Raw genomic sequence first — 16,584 nt, 5'->3', positions numbered from 1 at the left:
ACTCAAAGTTAGACCCCTTGGGATACCATAATCCAACATCATGAGTGCCCTTAAGATACCTCAATATCCTCTTGGTTGCCTTCAAGTGACTCTCCCTTGGTGAAGCTTGATATCTTGCACACTTGCACACACTAAACATCACATCTGGCCTTGATGCGGTGACATAGAGCAAACTTCCAATCATGGACCGATATAGCTTTTGATCTACCATGTTGCCACTTGCATCACTACCTAATTGATCATTTATCCCCATAGGTGTGCTCATTGGTTTAGCTTCTTGCAACCCAAATTTCTTGATCATGTCCTTGATGTACTTGCCTTGACTTACAAAGGTGCCATCCTTCATTTGCTTGATTTGAAGTCCAAGGAAGTAACTAAGCTCCCCAATCATGGACATCTCAAACTCATTTGCCATCATTCTTCCAAATTCTTCACAAAAGTCTTGATTGGTTGATCCAAAGATGATATCATCAACATAGATTTGCAACACAAACAAGTCATTGCCTAGCTTCTTGGTGAAGAGGGTAGTGTCAACCTTTCCCATCTTGAACCCTTTAGAGAGAAGAAAATCTCTCAATCTCTCATACCATGCTCTAGGTGCTTGCTTCAAACCATACAATGCCTTCTTGAGCTTGTAAACATGGTTGGGTTTCTTGTCATCTTCAAAACCGGGAGGTTGCTCAACATAAACCAACTCATTGATGTATCCATTGAGAAATGCACTCTTCACATCCATTTGGTAGAGCTTGATGTTGTGGGCACAAGCATAGGCTAATAATATTCTAATTGCCTCCAATCTTGCAACCGGTGCATATGTTTCTCCAAAGTCAAGACCTTCAACTTGAGTATAGCCTTGTGCTACTAGCCTTGCTTTGTTTCTCACAACTACACCATCTTGATCTTGCTTGTTTCTAAAGACCCACTTGGTACCAATGACATTGTAGTTCTTTGGCCTCTCAACAAGCTCCCACACTTGATTTCTTGTGAAGTTGTTCAATTCTTCATGCATGAAATTTACCCAATCGGAATCCTTTAATGCATCTTCTATCTTCTTTGGTTCCTCAAATGAGACAAATGAGTAGTGCTCACAAAAGGATGCTAGCCTTGATCTTGTTTGTACACCACTTTGAATACCACCAATGACTTGATCCAATGGATGATCTCTTGCTATGCTTGTAGGTTGGAGTATTGGGAGTTGATTACTTCCACTAGCTTGACTTTGATTTTGATCATCATCATAAGAGCCACTAGTACTTGCTTGATTTGTGTCAATTTGCACTTCTTGATTGATCATATGAATATCATTGTCATCATCAACTTGCATTGGCCTTATGTCACCAACATCCATGTTCTTCATTGCATTTGCTAATTGATCTCCTCTCACATCATCAAGATTTTGAGCTTCATTTTGAGATCCCTTTGTTTCATCAAACTCAACATCATGGACTTCTTCCAATGTGCCACTTGTCAAGTTCCAAACTCTATATGCCTTGCTTGTGGTGGAATAACCAAGTAAGAACCCTTCATCACATTTCTTCTCAAATTTGCTCAATCTAGTGCCTTTCTTGAGAATGTAGCATTTGCAACCAAACACTCTAAAGTATGCAATGTTGGGCTTTCTTCCATTCAATAGCTCATATTGTGTCTTCCCAAGCTTCCCATGGCAATAGAGACAGTTGCTACAATAGCAAGCCGTGTTGATAGCTTCACTCCAAAATGAATGGCTAACATTGTATTCACTAAGCATTGATCTAGCCATATCAATCAAGGTTCTTTTAACTACACCATTGGATTGATGAGTGTATGTTGGAGAGAATTGATGTCCAATGCCAAGATCATCACATAATTCCTCAATTCTTGTGTTCTTAAATTCACTATCATTGTCACTTCTAATCTTCTTGATAGTGGTTTCAAACTCATTTTGCACCCTCTTGACAAAAGACTTGAATAGATCACAAACATCACTCTTGTCATAGAGGAAGAACACCCAAGTGTATCTAGTGTAGTCATCAACTATCACAAAGCCATACTTGTTGCCACCAATGCTAGTATATGTTGTTGGCCCAAATAAATCCATGTGCAATAGCTCAAATGCCTTTGATGTGCTCATTTCACTTTTCTTAGGATGTGCATTTCCAACTTGCTTTCCGGCTTGACAAGCACTACATGGTTTATCCTTCTCAAAGGTGACATCCTTCAAGCCTCTAACTAAGTCATGCCTCAATAGTTTGTTCAATTGTTTCATTCCATCATGACCATCTATGCCACAACCAACCTAAACTTGATTGCTAATTAGGCATGATGTCAATTGAGTGTCACTATCATTGAAATCAACCAAGTATAAGCTACCATGCCTAAATCCTTTGAATATCAAGTTTGATCCATCAACACTAACCACCTCAACATCATCACTACCAAAGATGCACTTGAAACCAAGGTCACAAAGTTGTGCAATTGACAAGAGATTGAAATCAAGGCTTTCAACTAGCAACACATTTGATATGCTCATGTCATTGGAGATAGCAATTTTACCAAGCCCTTTGACTTTGCCTTTCTTGTTGTTGCCGAAAGTGATGGAATCAAAACCACCATTTTGATTTGTATCAATTGATTTGAACATACAAGACTCCCCGGTCATATGTTGAGTGCACCCACTATCAAGCACCCAATGCCTTCCTCTGGCTTTGTAATTGACCTACAAGACAAGATCAATTCTTTTTAGGTACCCAAACTTGATTGGGTCCTCCAAAGTTAGTAACTAAGCTCTTTGGTACCCATATGGCTTTCTTCTTTGAGCCCATCCATGGTGCACCAATGAACTTAGCATGAACACCTTTTGTATCCTTGGTAAGCACATAGAAAGAATTAAGTTTAATTGAGGATACATAAGCTTTGGGTTTCTTGTTCATGCATTGTTGCTCTAGGTGACCAACTTGCTTGCAAGCTTTGCAATATCGGCCATTGTTCTTCACAAAACTAGTCTTGTGAGGAGCAAAGGCGGCCTTGCCTTTCTTGGGGTTATAGCCCAATCCCTCTTTATAGAGAGAAGCTCTTTGACTACCCAAGCACATAAGCAAGCGGTCCTCACCACCATAAGCCTTGGCTAAGGTGTGATTGAGCTCTTTCACCTCCTTCTTGAGAATTTTATTCTCAACTTTTAGTGTGGTGTCACAAGTGAAACCATCACTACTAGATGAGGATGATGTAGATGTGCTACATGAAGGGTTATTAGAAGCAATAACAATAGGCTTACTCAAGATATCACATGTTAGGCCTATGTTGCAAGTTTTAGCTTTCTCAATTTTAGTTGGCTCATTTTCACATTTGTTAACTAGAGAGGAATGAGCTTCTTCAAGCTTAGTGTGAGCCTTTTGAAGCTTCTTATGGTCTTCCTTTAGACTCTCATAAGATGCTCTAAGCTCATCAAGTTCTTGCTCAAGGGTTTTCTTATCCTTAAGCAAGGCCTTGCACTCCTTTCTACTTTCCTTATAGTGATGAGTGCAGTCTTCTAGCATAGTGATTAGTTCATCTTTAGTTGGTTCATCATCATCACTATCACTATCACTAGCATGGTCACTCTCATCATCGGATGATACCTTAGTGGCCTTAGCCATGAAGCATGATGGAGTGTCGAAGATGGAGCTCTTTCCTTGAATTGCAATGCTAGCATGCGCCTTCTTCTTGGCGCTCTCATCATCACTTGTGGAGTCATCACTATCCCAAGTTGCAACATGGGCATCACCCTTCTTCTTGTTTGAGCCTTTCTTCTTTTCTTGCTTCTTCTTTTGCTTCTTTCTTTCCTTCTTGATAGCATCTTCATCATCACTATCATAAGGACACTTGGCGATGAGATGATCCTTGCTATGGCATCTAAAGCACCTCATGGAGTGGTCATTCTTCTTGGAGGAGCTCTTCTTCCTTCTTGCCCGATAACCCTTCTTCTTCATAAACTTGCCAAATCTTTTGACAAGAAGAGCCATCTCCTCATCTTCATCACTATCACAAGAGCTTGCTTCTTCTTCACTTGATGATTCTTGCTTGGCTTTGCCCTTGGATGTGGAGGCCTTGAATGCCACACTTTTCTTCTTCTCATCATCTTTCTTCTCACCATCCTTCTTCTTCTTGATCAACTCATCCTTTTCATCATCTTCTCTATAAGCATCATCGGTCATCACCTCTTGAAAGACTTGTTGGGGAGTTGATTCACTAAGAGTTGTCTTGACTAGCACGGTGATCAATGTGTCAAATCTCTTGGGCAAGCTTCTCAAGAACTTCATAGAGAATTGACTATCTTTCACTTCTTCCCCAAGTGCCTTGAGCTCATTCACAATGACTTGCAACCGGTGAAACATCTCCGGCACACTTTCATCTTCTTGCATCTTGAAGCTTGAGAACTTCTCTTGGAGAATGTAAGCTTTGACGGTCTTAGTACCTTTGGTGCCTTCAAATGTTTCTTCTAATTTTGCCCATGCATCATGAGCAACCTCAATGTTCTTGATTTGCTCAAAGGTCTTGTCATCAAGAGCTTCATGAAGAGCACTAATTGCAATGTCATTGCATTGAAGCTTCTTTTCTTCAACCGGTGTTGGTGCATTCTCATTTGCAACCTCAAACTTTGTTTCGGTCACCTTCCAAACTTCTCTATTGATTGACTTTAGATGGGCGGTCATCTTGACCTTCCAATAAGCATAATTTGTGCCATCAAAGTAAGGTGCCTTCTTGGTGTTGTTGATATGCAAACTAATAGCCATTTCTTCGCCGTAGGTTGTTAAGCCAAAAATAAACGGTGCCTCGGCTCCGATACCACTTGAAAGGTCCAAATGGCTAGAGGGGGGTGAATAGCCTATTTAAAAATCTACAAACTTTACTAAACAAGTGAGTTAGTAAAATAAGTGGCGAAGCTATTCTAGCACTAGCACAACTAAGCTATGCAAGCCACATATACAAGTCTAGCAAGAAGGCTAAACACTAAAACACAACAACTAGAGAAGGCTACACAACAACTCTATACTAACAAGAACTAAGCTACACAAGCTAAACTAACAAGGTAGGCAAGTATGTAAAGAGAGGAGAGTGATTGTTATACCGACGTTGTAGAGAAGAGATATATCCAATCAATCACGTACACAAACACAAGAGAGACCTCGGCAAGAGATGATACAAGATTTTTTACCGAGATTCACTTGCTTGTGGCGATACACCCACTTGATGGATCACGAGCTAATTGGCAATCCAAAGCCAAACCCTCAGCGGGTGCCGCACATCCACTCACAAGATGGGGATCCTCCAAGCCACGAGCAATCCACTAGAGTAGCCAATTGCGATCTCCCGCGGGGAAGGCTCAAGAACCCCTCACAAATCACTTGGTGAGGCTCGAAACAATCTCCAATCACGAGCTCAACACCACCGCTGCTCCAAGCCGTCTAGGGCGTCGTGAAACACCCAAGAGTAACAAAAAATCCGCAGCAAACTCAAGAATCAAGTGCCACTAAATGCAACTCTCAAAGCAATGCACTTGAATCTCACTCAATCTCACTAGGATTAGCAATCAAGCAAGGAGATGAGTGGAGGGAGTGTTCTCTAGCTCAATGTATGTCTCAAGTAATCAAATGTGCAAGAGCAAACCTCCCAAAGCCGGCCACCAACTATTTATAGGCCCCTCAAAGAAACTAGCCGTTGGCCACTTTCACTGGGCTGAAAACGAGGGCACCGGACGCTACTAAGTGGTCATCGGACGCTCGACCCCCAACGTCCAGTGCTCAGGGGAAGGCCACGTGTCCTTCAGGAATTGCGTGTCAGATTCTAACGGTCACCTGCGCACCACCGGACGCTTTGTAGGTCCACACCGGACGCGTCCGGTGCACACCCGACCCATGCGCGGAGAGTTTCGCAAACCTGCAGGGTCACCGGACGCTAAGCACCGGTAGCGTCCGGTGCTCACCGGACCAACACGCAGAGAGGGTTGCAAAACGCCTTCACACCGGATGCTAACCACCGGACGCACTTAGAGAGCATCTGGTGCTCAACCCTAGCAAGGTCAAGCGCACCGGACTCTGAGTCCAGCGTCCGGTGCCTACGCACTCAGCGTCCGCTGAGTGTTTGTCAGTGAGAAAGCACTCCCGCGACTTCTCCAAATTTCCCATCGGCGCAATAGAAAATATACACTTATTTTTCTCAAAAGCGCTGAATCCCGCCTCGCAAGCTCGGCAGAAGGGAGAGAGGAACCCACACGCCTCTCAACCCTAGGAACTCCACCTCCTTTGTAAAAGTGCTAACACCAACAAGTGTCCACCACCAAAGTGCATGTGTGTTAGCTTTTCACAAACATTTTCACCAAAGGAGCTAAGTTAGCACTTTACTAGATCCTATTGCATATGCTCAAGAAGTAGACCTAGTAGCACTTGATTCGAGAGATGACCGTGATTTCCCCTCTTGATAGTCGGTTATCTATCCTAAACCCGGTCGATCACTTCTCTACTCATCTTAGACCGGCAAAAGTAAAACCCCATGTTTATACCTTTGCCTTGATAACTTTGCTCCTCGTGTATCATCATGATCTCCACATCAAGCTTCATCTCTTTATAGTCATGTGGCCACCTCTCCATGCCACCATGCACCTTCATCACATGTGTTGCTATGCCTAACTCAAATCACTTAAACACAAGGTATTAGCAACTTGGTGTCATTAATTACCAAAACCAAACTTGGACTTTCAGTCGGATATACCAGGAACGGATAGTCAGTGTTTGGATGGATAGTCGGTGTTTGGATACATAGACTAAGGGGTTGTTTGGTTTCAGGCCAGTGTTGACCACGCCACAATCACATTCGCCACAGCCGCGGCGGCCAAAAGCTCCGCCACACTCGCCATACTCTGCCACACTCTGCCACACACTAGATGACAAACACAAGGTGCAAAACGACAAGATAGAAAGTTGTGGCAACCAAAACATAAATGAGAACCAAACAACAACCTTTTCACTGTGGCAGCCACAGTTAGGCGTGGCGTGTTTAGGCTGGCAACCAAACACGCCCTAAATTTTAGGAGATATCACATCGGACATCACATGGTGTTTGGATACTATAGATTAAAGTTTAGGAGATATATATCACATCGGACATCACATGGGCTGTTCAGATACTAAAAATAAAACAAATTACAGAAGTTGTCAGTAATCCGCGAGACAAATTTACTAAACCTTAATAGCACATCTCTATTGTAGCACCAAATTATCAAATCATGTGCTAATAACGAATGGATTAATTAAGTTTAATAAATTCATCTCATAGATCATTGATAACTTTTATAATTTGTTTTATTTTTAATATCTAAACACCTCATGCGACACCCCCGCACCTCAAACTTTAGTCCCAGACACTCAGGTTCAGTGCACGAGTCACCAATAGGGATAACATAGGCTGTCCGGCGGTGCACTAGCAATACTCTTTTTTTTTGTGACTGGTGCACTAGCAATACTGATACTCCAATATAATGCACTGTAAACACAGATTTCATTGTGGATATAGAGATACGGGTCTATTTTCTACGAATTTAGCCAAAGTTAAAAAATGACCTAAACAAAACTAAAACGAACTACAATCTGGAAGAAGAGTACTATATACCTTGTACTTCCTCCATTCCAAACTATAAGGTCTTTTGAGTTTTCTAGATACATTTCTTTTACCATGTAAACATACTATATATATCTAAATGCATAGAAAAAACTCCAAATCTAGAAAAAAAAATTGAAAGAGGGAATACCCTTCAAAAGAATCGGCTTAAAAACTAAGGCATCAAAGCCATGCAATACCATACACGTATGCTAAAGATATGCCAGCCCCTCTTTGTTACAGGTTCCGTCGAAGCAAATGGAAGCACCCCACCATATGCTGGCACAGCTGCTGCAGTCTAAACCCAACTGCAGTCCACAGCAGCTCTTCCTTCTTAAACTCTGACCTGCTCTCTCAGGCTCGCTATCTTGACAAGACTTGTCCAGAGAATCCGATCTTGCTTGCCTCGGATCAGATACACTGGAGTTGTAAGAGACGACTAGGAGGAGAGGCACTGAGGCAGTTGGGATGTTTTGAGAGTACAAACTGCCGCACCTCCTCTGATGTACCTCTGATGTACCTGCAGTCGCTGGAGCAGGTGCCCAACTGGTCTTGCACCATGTTGTATCCTGAAACAACACAGGCTTATGTGTGCATGCATATGCTCACATGAATTTCTTCCATCAAAATCCTGTAAAATGGATTAGGCCAAGCACGGTAAACCTGACCTGGAGATCAAATACTAGAAATTGTGAAGCAGCCATGAAAGTACACGATTCTCTATCTTCCATGTTGGTGAGTCTTGAAAACATCAAAAATACAAGTGAAATGGCACCTTCATCGTCTTACTGTTTCCACTTTGCCCAATTCTATAGAAAGAACAGTACATGAATTGTGCCGTACTGTCCCAGCCGGCCCCCCAGTTCATTGTAAAATAGATATGCATTTGATGAATTCAACATGAAAAGAATACAACAAAGAAGACTCATCTTCCGGCACCATATGGGGCAACTAAACCATGGATCTATAATTATAAAAAACGTAAACAGGGTTCACTAAGCAAAGCAACAACATATTTCAGTGCTCGCACAGTACCAATATGACTGCCATTCTCTGATCTCCGCAACTTGTTATATATGCTATATATATAGGCCAAACAAGGCATGCAGGAATATATTGTGTACCCTTCCTCAAACACTAAAACTCGACCCAAGGGGAGAGACATGCCGAACACATTGCTTGAAAGTATAGAAAAGGCACCCAAGAACAGGTTCTTACCAGGGACACCTTTACTGAAAGACTGACCAAAGTGAGTCAAACTAATGGCTGTATTTAGTGTGAAAATTACTAACAGAGCTATATAATACACAACTGGCTCATAAAGAAAACAAAATAGCACCTAAGTGACCACCATAACAAGACCTCACAAACATTGGGATTTTCTACAGAGGCAACGAAGAATGGATGAATGGTGGAGCATTTGCTTCACACTAGTTTCAAATTCCACTATTCCAGCGCAACTAGTTTGCAACTTACAAAACTAGAACATCACATCGAGTATTGCAATAACCCAGAAAAGTGAGAGAAATACAGCATAAAGTTACAGATGCCAAATTACCACAGTTCACTGTAAGTCTGTAAGACTTATTTGATCTAGTGAAACCTAGTTATATCTCAGTTGAAGCAAATTACTGACAAGTATAAAGGTGCATCATGAAAACCAAGGATTAAGTGAGATCATGGGCAGAGCTAGAGCAAATTCGAGGGGGTGCGTTTGTCTTGTGGGTGCATAACTTTTTACTGTGAGGGTGCATATATAGTGTTCATAATCACCTTTTTTTTTACTTTGCCGTGGGTGTGACCGCACCACAGCTTTATATTTAGTAGCTCCGACCCTGAGTGAGATAAATAATTAAATCTTAGTTCTTCTGAAGAGTATAGTGCACATTACTGGCACTAACTAACCCTTCTTCTTGAACAGGAAGGATCTAGCGCACAGTGCTGTAGTACAAAGTGTTGTTAGAACCATCAGCAGTCTAGCAAGGTTGCTGCACTCTTTGTGTTCAACCATGCATAATGCACTCAGCATGCAACATAGTGATCGGCTTAGAGATTCAGAATAACACAAATCTTAGAATTAGTGATGGATTGCATTTAATTATATTAAGAGAGAGTAGCACAGTTACAGTCCAATAAGTTCTTGAAGTTACCATGGCAAGGACAAATTATGTTGGCAAAATGAAAATTGACTATTTCGTAGTATTTCACAATCTTTGTGTCAGAATCACCATCTTAGTTATTCCCCAAGAAAAAGTATATAGTACAGCCAGTTTGGTTTGCCATTCGGCAAAAAACAGTGTGGTTCTAAGATATCCCTATTTTACAATCTAAAGGTTCAGCAATTCAAGGGTGGTGACTTCTGGCAAGCGACCAAAATGTTGAAGCAATCAAAGAACCTTCCTAGCTCACAACAATTTCTAGTTATCCGTGTATTGTAACTGACCAAAAAGAACAGGGGGTGGGGACAAACCTGTTCAAGAACCCCCACCCACTCAAATCCTTTGTTGGGACTCAATCACCAGTGCATTGAGCATGATATGCATGACAGCATCATACACATCACCATCATAATGCATACCATCAGCCGTGCATTGCTGCCCGCACCCCTGGCTGAGCTTCCCCACATCAAGCAGCAGGAACGGGCCACCATCACCTCGCAAAACACCTCTCCGATCGACCTCACGATCATAGGCACGCAGCATGGTGCCATTCATGTGTGCCCTCTTGGCGTCTGTGTTGAGCATGTGGTTCACGAGGTGCGGCAAGCCGAGCCAGAACATATGCGGCGGCGGCACGGGAATCTGCGAGCGGAGCGACTTGGCGGCGCCCGCGACGGACGCCAGTGCGTCGCCGTAGCTCGCGGCGTCCGTGACGTGGAGCATGTGCCACAGCCCGGATCCGAGGACGAGCACGTCGGGTAGGCGCGGCGCGAGGCGCAGATCCTCGCGGAGCAGACGCGTGAGGTTGCTCTCGAAGGGCGCCCAGACGAAGTCGACGGAAATGCCCCGCGCGGGGACGGCAGCGCGGTAGTCGCTGTGGCGGCGGAAGAGCTCCGGCTCGGCGGCCGCCGCCGCGGCCGGGTCGAGCAGGAGGCGGAGAAGCGCGAGCACAAGCAGCCGCGCCTGCGAGTCCCCGGCCACCATCACCCACGAGCCGTTCAGCAGCAGCGACGCGTCGTCGCGCGACAGCCGCGCGAACGCGCAGGCGGACGCCAGCGAGGGCGGCCACGACCACGCCCGCGCTTTTCCGCCTCCCGAGCCGTCGTCTGTGGCACCGACGGCGTCAGACCACGACACGCGGTGCAGGAACGGGACGCAGGAAGACCCGGAGGAGGAGGAGGAGGAGGCGCCGGGGTGGGGGAGGAGGAAGGAGGAGGCGAGGTGGGGCAGGGAGGGGAGGTACGGGGATAGGTGGACCCCGACGGCAAGCGAGATGAAGAGCGCGCCGGAGAAGAAGAGCACCTTGTTGCGGCTGAGGTGCCAGCCGGCCAGCCCCATGGGGACGAAGAGCACGACGCACGCCGCGACCACGCCCGCCTGCGCCGCGGCCGAAACCATCGGCCGGCGCGGGCCGAGCGAGCGGCCGCCTGCACTCGAGACTTGACCCGTGAGCGCGCGCGCTCGAGCGGCGAAGGCGCTACCAGATCTGGGGCGCGGGGGTGGGGATCGCGGGCGGCACGCGAAGGTTAGGCAGGCAGGAAGGCAGGCGGCCGGGGGTGCGGCGTGGAGCGGAAGCGAGGGAGATTAGAGAGGCGCCGCGGCCGCGTCGCCTGGTGGGTTGGTGGGTGGGGGTGGGGGTGGGGTTAGGGATGGAGATTGGGGAGCGTGGCGGTGGCGCAGCGGGTCGGCGGGATGGGAACAGCGCAACGGCAGAGCGGGTGGGAAGGGGACGGGGATGGCGCGACGGCGCTTTGGCGCTTGGGGCCGTGGACGTCGGTGCGAATGCGATGCCCCCCGATACGTGCGCGCGCCGCCGGGGATGTGGGGCACGGGTCGGCTCGGTTGGTCCTCTCCTGCTCTGTGTTGTGTTGGTGTCTGTAAGTTGAGGCCTTGCTTTAGTTGACAAAAAAAATTAGGAAATGATAACACTTTCGTTTATATTTGACAAACATTGTTCAATTATAGAGTAACTAGGCTCATAAGATTCATCTCTAATTACAAGTAAACTGTATAATTAGTTTTTGTTTTCATCTATATTTAACGTATTATGCATATGCCGCAATATTCGATGTGACGGGAAATTTTGAAAAGATTTTGGTTTTTTTGGTAAACTAAACAAGGCCTGAGTTCTCTTTCATATTTGAACTCGAGATTGCCACTTCCATTTATGTAGTGTGTGTTCAACCTGATAAGGGAAAAAACAGATCGATGGCGAGTCAGCTTAGACAGTCGCCACATGCCCAATCGGATCGATGCTGCTATTGTCGAGCATCACAGGTTACAGGCCTCTGTCAAATTTTGACTCACGCGTTGCATTGTAATCTAAAAATTTCGACCTGCTAAACTATGAACTAAACAATTCATTGAATAGCTGCAGAGGCATGGGAGGACGTTGTAAACATTGCTGGTACTACTGAAAGCTCAGAGGATCATGAGATGGAGAGTTCTGCACATGAACAATCGACATAGGATGACACCGAGTAATACCTCTATGACTCGCTTTTTTGATTAATTGTTCAGTCTTTATTGTGTTTACTAATATTCAGTAGTTCAAAAGTAGCAAGTTTGGAGTTTAGATAAACACATTTGCTGCTGATAATAGAAAAGAAATTAATCAGTCAGCCGCTGTTGTTGGAATTTGAAACTGTGCCTGAAGGGTAGCGTTTTTGTCAAACTTTGAAGCTCAATTTAAATGGATTTCAACTATAAGCTAATACACAAATTTGGTGTTCTTCGCAAGGTAATGTATGGACTGACGAAAAACATGATTATTTTTAGCATTGGTACAGTAACTGGACACTAAATACTTGATCAAAGTAGCTCTGTCAATAGTAGCTCTGAAACTGAGTTTCTGTTAAACTGCCTGAAGGCTGAACTGAATCTGAACTTGAGGTTTAGTTAAACTCTGGAGCCCCTCTATCTCTTAAACTGTGAGGACTCAAACCTTGTTCCTTAAACCAATTGAGATTTCCAGAACAACTTTTGGAGCCACGTGTTGAGATTTCAGACCGGCTGACGGGGCGGCATTAATGTCATATGTTCATATCTCTTTCCTTGTGTTGGCTGCTGCAGTCAGTTTTGTATGTTACTGACATACTATCAGTTACGAGTACCATATAGATATAGATAGATATCTAATGGAAGAACAAGGATGATTGTTTTGATGCTGCAATGGCAAAGCTAATGCATGAAAATTTACATCTCTATAGTTACTGAATTTTACCTTTTCTATGCGGGATCGAGAAACAAGCTGATGCATGTGTTCCTAATGAGCCAAAAGACATTTTAAAGATCTGGTTGGTTGGTTGGTTGGTTCAGCTCTTGGAGAATGGGCTCTGGTTGGTTCAGCTCTTCTGCTCTTGGCATTCATCTTTGTTGTCTCATTGCATTCACAATTCAGGATTGACGACAACTTGATACATTTGTTAAGTTAAAGATGCAAGACAATTGTATTGGATAATATCACATTCAGAGCCTAAGTTGTAGAAATTAAACTTGTTTTCTCAGTTTTTTCGTTGTATAGTTGCAACATCAGCAGACAAACACCTCGTCCAGTCAAACTAGCCAAGCTTCCCCGCCAACCAATGGATTTGGGCAAATGGATGCGGGTGCAATAGGGGAGTGTGGAGAACGGCGATCAGCAAGCTGGATTTGAATTTGGTAACTCCAAATCCTACCCAACGATACAGGTATACAATTCAGGTTTGGTGGCTCTGTGGTCAGCTGGTGCCTGGTGTCGTGTGCAAGCGCGTCTCTGATGACAAACTCTCCAGAAGATCCAGGGATCCTCTTGAATAAGGTTATTCTATTTTGTGATTACTAACCGAACAAATCATGGTAAAAAATATTTGACAAATCCAGACAGAAACAGAGTGAGTCAATGGGAATGAAGAACACAGATAAATAAGACATCCATTGCTTCAATTGGTAAGGTTCCAATCTCCATACAACCATAAACACCTAACAAGTTAAACACAGTGCAGACAACACAAAAGTCACAAACTCAGCTAATCCATCAGGAACCCTAGCTATCCCCACGTGGGCGGAGGGACGAGGACGGAGCCACGCTCAGCCGCCGAATCCGTAGAGGGTGCGGCCCTGGCGCTTGAGCGCGTAGACGACGTCCATGGCGGTGACGGTCTTGCGGCGGGCGTGCTCCGTGTAGGTGACGGCGTCGCGGATGACGTTCTCGAGGAAGATCTTGAGCACGCCGCGGGTCTCCTCGTAGATCAGCCCGGAGATGCGCTTCACGCCGCCCCTCCTCGCCAGCCTCCGGATCGCCGGCTTCGTGATGCCCTGGATGTTGTCGCGCAGCACCTTCCGGTGGCGCTTGGCGCCGCCCTTGCCCAGGCCCTTGCCTCCCTTGCCGCGGCCCGACATGACGACGAACGGGGGAGCTGCTCGGAGGAGCGGAGGTTTGAGTGGATTTGGGGCGAGGAAGATTTGGGGATTTTTGAGGGATGGGGGAGTGAGGGGAAGGGAATTTATAGGAGGGGAAGACGAGGGCCTCGATCCGTGGGAAGGTGGTGGAGCCGACGGATTGGGTGGGGAGGCTCCGCGCGGATCGGTGACGTGTCCCATGCGGACGGCGCGATGCGGCTCGATCCGCGGGAGGTGAGGCTGCGCCGTTGGATGGCAAGCACAGGCGCTGATTGGCTTGAACAGAAACCCGCAGGATCGATGACGTGGCGGGGCAGGTACTATTGCTTGTGGAGTGGGCTTTCAGAGCAAGCGGGCCTGTTTGGACTGTTTGTGTTTAAAAGCCCATTTCTTAAATACCACGCTTCTCAACCTATATAATACACTCTGATATACGATAAAACGGCACTGTGTTTCTAAAAAAATTAGTAGAATGCCCCACGCGTTGCTGCGTGAATTACCGGTAAAATTATATTATCATTATATATGCTAGTGGATGATTTTTAGCATTTTAGTATGGACAACTAAATATATGTTAGAAAATGATATGGTTTGTTAATGTGAATAACATAGATGCAGGATAAATAATATTTGTTAGTTCGATTTATTAGTGGATAAAGATATGAACACTTTGCATGGCGGGATAATGTATTAGTGGATGATTTAATGGACGTTGATGTGGACTCTTTGCATGGAAAGAGAATTAGTTAGTATGATGCTCTAGTGGATGATGATGTGGATACTTTGTATGTCAAGAGAATTAGCTAGTGGGGTTTATCTATATAAGAGATATAGATGAAAAGAGATGAAAGTGGACAGGAAAATTTCTTTTAACGATTTTGCTTTTTGTATTTCATTATACAAAATTGAATTGAAATCAAGATGGGATGTACGGAGGCTGATAATCCATGACTGAAAGTATTGTTCGCTGATTTTATTGAGAGAAAAACATTGTTGAATGGCTGACAAATTCTTGAGACCCCTCGTGAGGCTTTTCCTATATTGAACTAATATTTATAGTAAAAACTTAATGTTCAAACATTATTACTAGAATAATGATTGCAAAGAAAAACATCCCAAATCTTATAAAAACAAGGTCTATCCTGCTTAACACCGGAAAAAAGAAAACATTATTCCATTTCACTTCTTGTTTCTATAGTTTTCTGCTCTGTAGCAAAAAAGTGTGAGAGCATGCAGGCCACCCAATGAGAGATTATACAGTTTTAGATCTCTAAGCTCCCAGAACCAAAAAAATTATAGGCTATCTTTACAAGGGGGGGGTGTTTAGTTCCAAAATACAAAAAAGTGGCCCGAACTCCAAATCTTTTGACATTTTAGGAGGAACTAGACAGGCTGAAATTATATATAAAAAAACAAACGGGAAGGATGGATTCAACCGCCTCACACCAAGAGAAAGAAAAACAAGAGGAAAAGATAAATTTAGAGCATCACCGACTCAACATTTGTCATTACTTTTAGATATTTAGACATGTCATTATTATTTAAAACTTGTTATGTTTGTGTTATTGTCATACTAATTTTTGCAATCACTTCTTTACATGTGTACGGACGCGTACACGCGTGTGTGTGGTGTGAGTGTGAAGTGTGTGTTATGTGCGTCCAAATTATACCATGATAAAAAAAATTATGGCAAAAACTTGTTCGACCGTGAACAAATTTTATATGGTACTAGTAGCATGGGTATAAACATTATAGAAACAATAGCAAATCATCAAAAACGTAATTGCACGGTGGCAAAAAAAAGCCTAATTCTTCGGACCTCCTTTGATTGCAGGAATGTAAAACACATGGAAAAAAACTTAGAAATAGGATAGAAATGCAAGTAAAAAATAGAGGAATCCAAAACATAGGCCTAAGTGCATAGGTCCCACAATCGTAAAAAGAGCCTGGTAACTAACACAATATATTGTTTTATTAAGCAACTCTTTATTATTTACAGTCTTTATGATTCCTGAGCTATGAATTTCTGAGTTCCAAACATCCATTCTTATTTATTTTCTGTGTTTTTTCTTTTACTCATCCTATTCCTACATTTTTTTCCTATTCCTGTGTTTTCAATCCCAGTGTTCTAAGCAGGCCCTAAATTATTAAGTGACCCTATAATACAGTGCCCATTTCACTTGCTTGAATGAGATTATCCATGTAGACAATGGCGGATATAAGGCTAGGGCCAGTATTAACATGTGAGAAAAAAAATACTAGAGTAATCTTTTCTTTTCTAGCTAAATCTATGCACTAGTATTATTTTTATTCATTAACATGTGATCCGTGTTGGTGGTTCATAGTATTGGCCTTACTCGCGAAAGTTCTCTAGCTCCGCCACCGCATGTAGGGTACAGGCCCGGCCCTTGGGGGGAGCAAGAGGGACAGCCGT

At 44.1% G+C, this 16,584-nt stretch overlaps 2 protein-coding genes across 2 annotated transcripts; both read right to left on the bottom strand.

The window, feature by feature from the left end:
• Positions 9,777–11,723, bottom strand: LOC8062862. Its single transcript, XM_021451634.1, has one exon. The coding sequence runs from the start codon at positions 11,166–11,168 to the stop codon at positions 10,104–10,106; it is 1,065 nt and encodes a 354-aa protein (XP_021307309.1). The 5' UTR covers positions 11,169–11,723; the 3' UTR covers positions 9,777–10,103.
• On the bottom strand, positions 13,658–14,238 carry LOC8058810 (histone H4). The gene has a single exon (XM_002464967.2). It carries the CDS (start codon positions 14,148–14,150, stop codon positions 13,839–13,841), a length of 312 nt encoding a protein of 103 aa, XP_002465012.1. The 5' UTR covers positions 14,151–14,238; the 3' UTR covers positions 13,658–13,838.

This window comes from Sorghum bicolor, chromosome 1 (assembly GCF_000003195.3).
Source record: "Sorghum bicolor cultivar BTx623 chromosome 1, Sorghum_bicolor_NCBIv3, whole genome shotgun sequence".
Taxonomy (NCBI): domain Eukaryota; kingdom Viridiplantae; phylum Streptophyta; class Magnoliopsida; order Poales; family Poaceae; genus Sorghum; species Sorghum bicolor.
This window is presented reverse-complemented; position numbering and strand designations above follow the sequence as displayed.

Excerpts from the sequence above, each read along its gene's own strand:
- LOC8062862 (XM_021451634.1), bottom strand. The coding sequence starts at position 11,168 with ATGGTTTCGGCCGCGGCGCAGGCGGGCGTGGTCGCGGCGTGCGTCGTG.
- LOC8058810 (XM_002464967.2), bottom strand. The coding sequence starts at position 14,150 with ATGTCGGGCCGCGGCAAGGGAGGCAAGGGCCTGGGCAAGGGCGGCGCC.